Raw genomic sequence first — 12,162 nt, 5'->3', positions numbered from 1 at the left:
GAGCCGAGGACTACGGATCAACACTTTTCTCTCTCAAGAAGTGATCCAACTCATTTTTGATTTCGACATTTGCCAAAGTGTGACACTGACGCATTTTCTTTTTTTCTTCTTCTTCTTCTTCAAAACGGAAATGATCAACACAGACTGACGTCAGACGACAGTGGATTATTTCCGAGCGGTCCGTTTTAAACACAGACCTGCTGAAGCCGTTGCTGAGATATCCGCTCATTTTGCCTTCCATTGCCTCGTGGGGGGGGGGGGGGGGGGGATTATGTGACTTCAAGAATCACATATATGCTGAGGGAACACTCGCCTTTTTTGGCGGGAGTTCACCTCTGTGATCTGATAAGCATGTGAATAAAATTTACCTCTTTGTGTTGCAATCAGAGCGCATTTGACTGAATGTGCTGAACAGTGTTTTTGGGGGGAAAGAGTGGGTCATTTCTGTGTGAACTGTGCTTGGGTTTGTCCAGCCAATACACCTGCTTCACTTCAACAAAAAGAAAAACTAAGTGTTGTATAAAAGTGCTGATCTGTAATACGTCACAAGGGACCACGAACACATTTCACAGACACACTGAATGGATTAATAAATAGTGAACTGATTTAAGATGCCATCACATCAGCCAGAAGAAAAGTAACAATTTCTCTTCTACATGTTCGGGACCAGGTAGAGATCAGTTTCGTAAATGTATTTGATTGTTATGGTTGTTTGTGGTTTTAATCACATCGCCTCTAAAAGAACATTTTGTAGATATGATACATAAAGTGAACACTCTATAACAGTATGCTGCCGTTAGCTTGTAACATATTGTCTGTGATGTTTTTTGGGAGTCTTTGTTAGGACCTGTCAGCATTATCCAGTGTAACTCTGCTTTATAAAATGTGACAGGATAATGGTTCTTTAATCGTGTGGTCAAAGATGTGACTGTGGTGTGGTTATATTTTGTTACATGATTGCAAAGTGCATCATGTTATCTTAAACAGTACTTTTGTTCTGAACAAGCCGTCAATGTGTAACAGCAACAAGAACATACAGACTTTACATGAAGGGGTCTTTAATGGCAAACACGAATTTATGTTATCTTTCTGTTCTACTGAGAGTGGAAAGTGTTGTGATGGTTTGATTGATTTTTTTGTTTTCGTGAGAGAGATGAATATAAAATGTACATATTAGTAGAACCAATGCCAACAGACAAAACACTGCTAGCAATTACTACGGAGACAAAGGACGAGATGAAAACACTTACATAGTTATTATGAACTTAATGACACACTAATTATCAAAGACACTCAAAGAATGTACAACATACAGACAATGCACACTGACAACTTGTCTTTAGACATCATTGCACATTTCTAGAGAATGTGCAAATGTGTCTGTAAAACCACTTCCAGATATTGTCCCTGCAGACATCTTAATGATGAGATTTGGGGTTCTTTTTTAAAGGTTTTGGTCAAATAACATGACATCAGTTTTTATCTAATTTGACCGAAAGACATTAACAGGATAAACTTGAAGGCATCTCATACAGGAGGCCACTTTTATGTACAAGTAGCCACGAACAACATTTAAAAAAATATGTTATCTGTTCAGTGTTTCCCAAACAGCTGGAATAAAAATGGTGAACAATGACTCATGCTGGTTTCTGAAATCAACAGAAAAAGGACACATCTTGTTTTTTGGCTCATATCACTCCCTCTCCCAGTTCGTCTGTATTTTTAGCAACCAGGAGGGACACACTTGTAGCAGGATTATGAGATAGCGGCAGGCAGACAGGCCGCCATTGTCAGTCAGATCACATCAGTCCCAGGGCGGCGCGACACAGGCGGACAAGGACGCAGCCTGTAGAGGACAGACTGCTCAGTGGACAGGGGGGGGGGGCACGTCTCGCCAAGAATATGGCACACCTGTTTGGGCACAGTGATGGAGCACTTGACCGAGAGAGAGAGAGAGCGAGAGAGCCGAAGATTTATTCGATGTGTCAGAGAATCGAAAGGGCCAAAATACCGTCCTCGTGTTGTACACGAGATGGAAAGGACACATTCAAACTGATAGAAAAGGGGATGTGTCGGGACTGGAGCTTCGGGAAATGTGGTTATAACATCGGGTTTTTAAAAAATGACGAACACCAACAATATATAGCTGATTGCTCTGTGACGTACAGCTTTAAATCGCTGTCTAAGAAATATATCAAAAACCGCACCATGACTGACATGTTCCTTCGACTGACACATCAAATGTGTATTGTTTCACGGCTGAAAATAGGACCCTGAAAATGTGATTTACTGCTCTGTGAGAAATATTAGATAAACCTACAGATCCCAAAAACACGACACAGAAAACGTGGTTTCAGAAGTGTTACACTCCTCAGCAGCCTGATTCAGAAGGGTATCAACAACTTGGCACTAATTAAGCACAGTGGTCTGAGAAGTCCTTTGCAATGGCCAAGACTCAAAAACAGGGACTCGTGGCACACTATTCAGACCAATAACTCATGTATCCAGTGACCAGGTATGTTAAACCACGAGCACGTTATCGGATTCACACCGAGTTTTAAATTCCAAAAGACGCTTTTTGCCCAATAACTGCATGGTGATTACACACATCAGTCAAAACTAAAAGCCTGTGCCTTGTGTTGTTGCTTCACACTGCCATTGAAACGCCACACTCAACGATGAATCACTCGCACCCAGAATACACATTGGACAACACCTGTATCCAATTAATAAATAGGATTCAGGTTTGCTTTTTGGTGTGAACACTAATGGACACCACTATTACAGAGAGAGTTACTGTAATTGCAATGTTGTTTGTTGTTCACATTACTACACAGTACCTACCGGTATGTTCATGTTATCGCCAGTTAGTATTTGAGTATTTGACACTCAACTATTTGTTTTTGGTTTTCGTGTGCAGAGTTCCAACAAAGACAGCACTAGTTTCAGAAATGGTGATTTAGAATTCAATTATTTAAAAAAAGAAGAACAACAAAAACATAAAAGTAATTGTGAAAATATCTTGTTTTGGTTTCTGAAAATGGATATTAGAAAGAAACAACCACAGCACAACACACGTTACCAAACTCTTCTTTTAAATCTGGTACTATTACATTCAGAGATGAGGCCGACATTAAAATTGAACTACTGAGGATTTTAGAATGCAACGCACGTCGTAGTTGACTGAAGCCTCGAGACAAGAATAGTTGTCATTAAACCTCTGATAAATATTATTGCTCGCCAGGTTCACTGTTCCCCTGCCATAAAGCCCCGAGGACTGGGAGATAGTGTTTAGAGACTCCCCCTCCCACAACCGTAAAACCACCGCGGGTCTTCAATCCAAATGTTCACCCAATGGCGTAGATTTAAAAAAATGTACTGATAAAAGGGTTCAATCATGGCAGCACTGCCTCATAGGGATCACATCTAGTTACTGCAACTTTGACCTCTCCAGCAACATTGTTTCAGCACCACGAAACCACTCTGTGGATTTCACCTTTTCCATTAACCAGGAGAGCAGCACCAATTTCACTTTCTTTGTTTTTTTTGTTGCGTCCAAATGTCAGGGTGTGCCTGACTTTCCGCAGTAAACACAACAGCATCAGCTATTGTGAGACGCGTCCCCTCTCATCTTTTCCAGAGCAGAACAAAGATAAGAGATCGTAATGCTCCGTTGATTGCACAGTGAAGCAAAAACTATAAGCTCTACTTGACTGAAAAAGATGGAAAGGAGTGGTGACTTTTACCGAAATGACTTGATAGAGAAAGAAAATAGAGGAGAGTAACTGTGACAGAGCTGGAGATGACCTTTTAATGTGGGCTGGAGAGAGACAGGTTGACCCCTTGACCTGCAAAAGGATTTGATCACTTAAAGTCTTCATCTTACTTTAAGAAACGCGAAATGGAATTTGTGGCCGGTAAACGGCGGACTGCACAGCAACTAACGATTACAGTCCAAGATCTTCAAATGTCTTGTTTTGTCTGACAAACGTTCTAAAACCTAAAGACGTCCAATTAAAACGACATAAAACAGTCAAAAACTAACAAATCCTCACATCGGGGAAGCTGGAACCTGATGTTTTGTAGTTCCACTCTTCGGTTAATCGTTTCAGCACTACGATGCAGTAAACGGAACGAAGATTCAAGAACGAAGCATCTTGAACGAAGGTTCAAGATGCTTATAAATGTCAGTTGAAGTTATATAACTGAAATAACACACTGTAGTTCTTACTGACACTGTAACAAATGAGTCTCTCTCCTTCCAACCAGTAGCTGACCTCCTACCCGAGTGTTCACTAAGGCAGCGTCTTTCTGGTTGAGTCCCAATTGGCTGCTTTTGAGCTTACACCCACTTCATCAAGGAAGTACTGATCAGCTTTAATACTGCTGCATAATGCCATATTAAGACGTCTCCTACTCCTATCTGCAAATGTGTTCCGTCAAGTACAACAATACGTTTATATCTTAAAATGACTCGCGTAAACGTTGTGTTTTCAATCTGGTATCGGCAAGCAGACACCTCACATAGCACAGATTTATAATGTAAAACAATATTTACAGAATTGACATTCGGCCACGAGGCTCTGATGTCGTCGCTTCCTCCCAAGCATGCAACAAGCTGACTGTCTACTGTAGTGAATGCAATACATTTTCTTTGAACAAACAGAAATGCAGCAGATTAACTCAAATACATTCAACAAAAAAAGAAATATTGTTCGGAAATGTTATGCAGCATTGATGAGCAGCAGATGACCGTCGGTACACCAATAAAAACTTACGGTTTGGCAAACTCGGCAAAGTGTGCAGCTGAGTGTGTCGCAGCAATGTCGTCATAGAAAGAAGCAGCTCAGCACTTTAGATGCAATGATGATATGAAAAACAGTAAAGCACGCTGTCACGTGAACCCGGCACATATGAAGTGTGTCGAGAAACTGAAGATAACGTGTGTTATGATACAATAGCCATGTTTAGTTTGCCATTAAGCCAACACTACAAATAAAAGAGTTGTGTGTGCCGACTCTGTGCGAGACAACAAACTATTTTGCATCCATGAAGCCAACATACAATATCTCCCATTCTGTGATACAGATCTGTAAGCAACAGACCCGACAAAACAACAGCAAAGGGGGATATTCTGCAATTCATAAACACTCACATCCTGAAGTTAAGCCTTAACTTCAGGATGTATTAACGTCAGTGTGCTGTGCATGTAATGGGGAGGGTAAAAGAAATGAACTAATATCTGCGAGGTAGTGTGTATCATTTATTGTGGATCCAGTTAAGGCCTGGTCAGTTCGATCTACACTCTGGCATCCAAATCCTTCCAGCCGGATTACATTGGGTGGTTTGGCCGATCCGTCTTCTGCAATAATATTGCTGGAAGTGACATATTAATCACCATCTCTTGGTAATACTGGAGACGAACCAAGACAAAGAGGAATAAAAATCCATACTCTCCCATCATAAGTGAATCAGGGAACTCAAGGGCCTTCATTTCTGCATTGACGCATGTTTCGCCAGTGCGACCTGCAGATGTATTTATGTGGTGCCATCTGGTGGTTGAATTAAGTGCACGGTGACAATTTACGCAAAAAGACAAAGTCAAGGTCTCCTCTACTTTGTCCAATTCATGCAGGAACATTTTGTAATGTTATCAGGGCAACAACAGAGGGAACGGAATTACGTCCTATTTATAAGGAGGAAGGGACACACGTTGACATTGATACACAGGGATTTGACTTTGTCACAGGAAGAGAAAAAACAAAGATGAGCGAGTGTTTTGGTTGAGCAACTTGAACTTGAACTTGCGGAGATCAAGTCGAGTATCAGGAATTTGAATGATGCACTTGGATGGCTCCCGCGATGATATCCCAGCTAGCGTTTCGCAAGCATCTCTTTTTATCTTCCCTGTGATCTCAACTCTTCTTGACAAGTGTAAACAATATTATATGCCTAATATATTCACAAGGACCTGCTCAATAAGTATGAATTATGTGCATTTACAAGCAAACAACTTAAAACAAACCTTGTCAACGTCTACAATGCACAAATATAGATACGGTTTATTAGATATCTGTCATCAGCTCTTCTTGCTTTTACAACTGCTGACAGTTTGCTTTAGTGTCCCTCATATAAGTATAGTATATGGGTTTCATATGCACGGCATAAATCCTCAGCCATGTTCTGAAGCGTTTGTATCCATTTATAGTTTGGGATTCATGTCTCTCTCCTGATTTTTTTAGTGCAATCCCTTCCGCTTCTTTTCTATGGAGCGATCCATTTTGTTTGTTCGGTGTTCCATTCATTCATAATTCATTGTGTGACTATATTGGCTGCTGCAAAAAAAATGGCAAAAGTGGCACTAATGCACCTATTTTGAAGACGCGCCTATTGTCGGCGTCACTAAAGCAGCAGGGGGAGGATGCATGGGAGTCACACAGCAAGGAGGACTGGCAAGACACGTGCGCAACAAAATTGCAAAGCACAATGAAGCCCCAAGACCCCCCGATTTCTCTCCAACAGCCCCTTCAGCTAATCAGTGTACTATAAACGAGGATCATCCAGAGCAGCTCTTTGGCAGGCTGCATCCCTTCTCCTTTACATCCTTGTTAATGCACAGCCCTGATGCTGAAGAGGGAACACAAGCACTCTGAAAGCTGTTGTGCACATCGAAGGACAAACCTCCACAATATCAGGCACATTTTTTTAAAAGAGGCAAGTGCAGCACGCTTTTATAGTCACGTTTAGTCCGAGGTGCACCTTGCAGTTGAAATTAAAATAAATGGATAATGCTATTTAATTTGTTTGCTGGTTCTGACTGCATGTCTGCTGAATATTAAAAAGGCCTGTTACAATAACAGAGAAATCTCTTAAGAGGGTTCATTGATGTTTTTAGATTGCTTTATTCCATTTGAATTTGGAATTTAGATTTCTTTTCTTTGCAACCTTCTCTGTCAGTCGCTCGTGTTCACTACCTTACAGAGGCACCAAAGCTCTGGGTTTTATAGTTTCTCTCTCAAGACACTTTCAAGTGGAACAATTATCTTTAGCTGAGGCAATCAACCAGTGTTGAGCACCGGGCACCAGAACGCAATTACAAATTGTAGGTTAAAGCTTTAGAGGTAAAGACACCAGACAGCGTAATTCAATGCCTGTAATAGAAGGACTGTATGTGAAAGGACTCAGGTGCACAAAAGGTTTTCAGGTCTTTTTTTTTTTTTATTATCGTCAATGTCGTCCACCTTTTAAAATACACTGAAGATTACCGATATGCAGTTTATCATCTTTGTTTCCACGGTACAGTGAGACCCTGATTCCTGTGTAATGACACTGTTATAGGATTACTCTACAAACACGAAATAAAAACACATTCGCCGGCAAACTATCCATATGAAATGCATCATAACGACCACTTTGCAACGAAAAAAAGCAAGACAATGCCAAATATAGTCCTTGAAGATGCACAATTCAAAAAGGAACCAGACATCCAAACAACTGATCTAAGTCAACAATAGAATCAAGTTAAATGCTATTACACAGGAATCTGTTAAATATCAAAACAAACAAAAAATATGAACAGAAATGCTCTTTTCACAAGTGTAGCAAAAGACTTAGTTTATCAGATACGTAATAATAACAGGTGACAAGGCCTAAAATAAATGATAATCTCTTGCCATTCAGTCATAAAAACCTGACAAACACATGAAGAGGACTCACATTTGTTCCAACAAGACACTGTACAGCTCGGGAGGGGGGGGGGGGGGGGGGCTAAGAATGATCTGCAGAATTTTAAAAGCTGTCGATCAACGTGTCCCCGGTTTTAGTTCTATTCAGCAAACGTCTTTCTCCGAAACGTCCTCCGCCCACCACATCCGAGAAACAAGTTCAAAAACCTAAATGTCCAAGTTGCACAGCAAAATGACCCAATAACAAACGACAGTAAAGGATCAACCAGAGCCGAGACGTTTCTCAACTCGTTTTAGAAACTAGTCTGGATTTTTGGAACAAATGAAACTTCCAGGTCGCTCATAAAAACGCTTCTGTGTTTTCTTACGTTTTGGAGTTTCCCATGCTTCCGTTTGATGACTTAATAGTTTGTTCGTTGCACTCTTCACCCACATGCCGCTGGTAATGTGATCGCAGTAAGCCTCTGCAGCATTTGTATACGTATTCCACAGAAAATACAGACTTCAGCTTCAGCTGGGAAGGACGATACATATGTACAGTAAATGCTGAAACAGATCATTCAAATGGGGATTGGCAAAATACTCACGGTGTCAAAAGACGTATCACGGGGTGTTACAAAAGAGTGCTGGCCTAGCGCATAGCGGTACCCACTACAAGGCAGAATGATTTCAGTCCATCAGCAAAGGCTTCGCATAAGAACGAGATACTTTAAGCACCATAGAAAACCACTTGTTGGCAAGCAAAAACAAAACCCATAAGCAGCATATCGACCAGCCATTTCATTTCATTTTTTTTAAATCCTCTTGTATTTCCAACACGGTGCGAGGGAAATCAGTTGAACTTTGATATGACCTAATGTACAGACACCTTTGCTTTCCCCTCATGCCGCGCAGATGGACGCTGACGTGTCACAAAATGTTCACTGCTGAAGCTTCGATAGGTGCAGACCGTCCTCGTTAATCTGTCTCTGATGTCACGTGTCAGGTTTCCCTCCGAGCGCAGACAAGTGTGTTGCCATGATGAACACCCGAGCTGAAGGGAGGAGAGATTCGGTGTGTGGAGGAAAAGTTGTTCCGGAGGTCGGATGATTGATTCATGTTACCAGAAGTTGCTTTCTGCGGATTAGAGCAAAGGGGGCGGGGAAAGGTAAGCAGGGTTGTGCTCTTGTTGACTCGGCAAGTTTCAGTCAACGCTTTGAGTGGCAGCAGCCAAATGTAGTCCTCTACATGTAGCCATGTCTTGTCTCTGGAGAGGCCTACAACTGGGACCTGCTGCCTATTGGAACAATATGGCCTCAGATTAAAAAAGAAAGAAAAGGGACCCAAACGGATTGACGGGTTGAGACTCAGACGCAGGTGCCTTGGTGTGCCGGGAAAAGGGCTTTTCGGTTCTTTAGACCCTGGGACTTTTCCTTAAAGTCTGATGGTTTCTGCTGTGAAATGTCTATCAGCGCACTGGCAACGACGATTCCTAAAGAGGGAAAAGAGCAAGAAAAAGGTGAGCGTGATGAGGGGGAAAATATTCAGATATTACAGGTGTGTCTACAATACTCCAAACACCCAATGAGTATGGCTGCTTTATTTATTTGTGATGCCAAATATGTGGTTGTGGAGAGGCATTTTCTGTATCTGATATATATTTAGAGTATTTCTAATGGTGCACAGGATGGCTGTTTGTGGTGTTTGAAATTATAAATTTTTAACGATGGACCTTTCTGAAAAGTAGAGAAAATGATTCAAATCAATGAGTCCCGCTGTGTCCCGCTCACTCAAAATATATAGACATTGAGACAATATATGTGAACTAAAATGATGACGTGTGTGTGTGTGTGTTACCTGACTGTCCTGGCGGAGGTAAGTCTGAGAGGCCGGAGGGCAGACGCATGAGGACCGTCAACACGGCGGCTTTACCTCCTGAACACGGCTCCATCGCAACAGGTTTCGGAGCACCCTGAAAAGAGAGAAACAAAGAAAACTGATTTTAAACACAATAAGAAAGAAATGAACTCTCCAAAAACAGAAACATGTTTACTGGTTCATTTGGATTTTACAGTAAAAAAAAAAAAACAGACAACACCAACAATAGTACTTTGTGATAAGGTGTGAGAGACAGGAGGCATGACAGGACTTCATTGACTTGATTGGTAGAAGATCCCAGGATCTCTTTACCAATTAAATGCAGTCGCACTTGGAAAGTCGTGATTGTTGAGAACCAGCAGACCAACAGTCTCTGATATTAGCTGCTGGAGTTGCTGCTTTTAAGACGAGACACCCTCCCCCCGAGACAAATGGTTTGATTTGTCACACAACAAACACGTGTGTGTGTGTGTGTGTGTGTGTGTGTGTGTCCCTGTCGGACGGTCCACGTGTTGAGGCGATGACCTACCCACTCAGTTAATGGCCGAAACCGCTCGTCTCAAGCGTGAAAAACATGTCATCCTGATAATGAATGTCAGGGTTTTCACAGCATGTTTTGGATGAAGGGATAGATATTGGGGAATAATAACATGTCTGAATATTTTTTCTTTTTTTTTTCCTACGTGTCCGGCTGGATTTTAAATGGAGATGAGAGTCAGCAGCGGCAGGAAAACAGGGACGCACACGCGCATGCATTAAAAAAAAAACAAGAAAGCATCAGCACTGGGGCTGCGCTCATTTGTATCAACATGTTAAATACAAAAGCACTTTGTGTGTTTTGAATGAACACAGACTCTAAAAGCCGCGATCAACTGAATACAAACAGCATGTTTGGTATAATTGATACGGTCAGAAGTTAACATGCAGATTTGGAGTCCTTTAATGACAAGTAGGTGCCATCTTGTTTCCTGTGAAGCATTCAGTGTAATCTCCCGTTCACAAGTCATTTAACATGATGAACCTCGTGATACAAACGGTACGAATGAACATTTCTCAGCAGAGAACATTTCGCACAAATGACAGTCAAACATCTTTAAAAAGACTTCTTAAAATATCAACGGATATCTACGTACGACTGAAAGACGCCACGGACTGTTGAGTCTGCGATGTATTGGTTTTGACCTTCATCAAAATGAATCATTTACTGAGGTTATGAACGCTGTCGAGATTGGCCTGGGTGATTTTGCATTTGCCTGTACTACTGATCACCTGGAACTAATGCGGAGGGACAGAGAGCCGAGGTGAACGGAGAGCAGGACAAAGGTGAACCAAAGCGCCAAAAGAAAGCACATTAGAGGCGACAGACACAAAGTCGAATTGTTAATCAGCCGCTAAACGGCGGGAAGGAGCGGCCAACGTTTATCACACGAGGCCCGACATCAAACATCTCGTCTGGTATTCCCAATCTTTTCAGGTACATTCATGAACAAGAGGCCAAAACCGCGGATCTATCGTTGACATACAAGGGCAATTAAATTGCCGGCCATGTCATGAGCATTCGAGTGACCCTGCTAATGAACCGCTGCAGAAGCCACATTCGTGCAAGGGAGCGAGTTGTGATTAAAGCAGATTCCACTGCACGGACCGCTGGGTGACACATCATTACAGCTCTTCCAAACACATCCATAACACGGAGGAGAGACGTTGGCCGTGTAGTACGGAAATGCCGTCTCAATATTTACATGAATTATTGAAAGGTAGTCATGAAATACTTACAAAACATTGAGGTACTTTGTGAAGATATCAAAAGATGCATTTTGTTTAGAATTTATTTTTAAGATAAAAACAACTTTCACGATCGTACGGTGGTTTTTCAACAAATATAGGATGGATTACCTTGAAACATACGATATGAAAATGCTTTCATGTTTACTATGTTGTTGCCATCTCTAGTTCTACAGCACCATGACTCGGTTTAAATAACTTCCACCCGTTACCCTGAACATACCCACTGACTGGTTCTATGAGGAGCAAGAATAAAGGCTCCACATCAGTGGATAAAGCCATGAACTCTGTAAACACTCACTTCTTACCATCCAAAGCTATTACTGTCGTCTCTGCTCTGCCTTGCATCATGGGCATAACCTGTAAATGAGCTTTGTGTACATTAAAGGACCCTTTGCTTACTCATCCCGTCTGCACTGCCACCGTTGAACCTTTGACTGCCCTTCATGGCGGGGAAATGAAACTGTTATCTGTGCTTTTCATCGGCATTTTACGAGTTTCTGCTCTATTGCTGAATCTGAACTCGCCCTTTAAAACCACCGAAGCCACACAATAACTCGGGCTGTACCGGAATCTGAATTGTTTTTTGCTGTGTCATCACCATTCATAGCTACACAACCAATGTGTTTACGATTCTACGAAGTCCTTTATAGATCTCGCCTCTAAACGCTCGACTTCAAGACGGATCATTGGACTCAAGTTAAGCTAATATTGTTTTTTTAGGAGTCTAAAATATGTTGTTATAATGCCTCTGTGTCTTTCAATTAGGTGACCAAATGATGACTACTCTATGGAGAGTCCAATTCAGCAATACATTGTTTGTTGTGCAATTTCT

General features: G+C 41.6%; 1 protein-coding gene across 1 annotated transcript in view; it reads right to left on the bottom strand.

Moving 5' to 3' along the window:
- Positions 1 to 7,226: 7,226 nt before the first annotated feature.
- Positions 7,227 to 12,162, bottom strand: part of atrnl1b (attractin-like 1b) — a 50,510-nt gene continuing 45,574 nt past the window's right edge. Inside the window, exons 28-29 of the mRNA XM_079293695.1 lie at positions 9,522 to 9,636; positions 7,227 to 9,156 (exon numbers count right to left, since the gene is read on the bottom strand). Of these exons, the coding sequence (XP_079149821.1) occupies positions 9,032 to 9,156; positions 9,522 to 9,636 (240 nt within the window). The 3' untranslated portion in view covers positions 7,227 to 9,031. The remainder of the gene's footprint in view (positions 9,157 to 9,521; positions 9,637 to 12,162) is intronic.

This window comes from Melanostigma gelatinosum (genome assembly GCF_949748355.1).
Source record: "Melanostigma gelatinosum genome assembly, chromosome: 21".
Classification (NCBI taxonomy): Eukaryota; Metazoa; Chordata; class Actinopteri; order Perciformes; family Zoarcidae; genus Melanostigma; species Melanostigma gelatinosum.
This window is presented reverse-complemented; position numbering and strand designations above follow the sequence as displayed.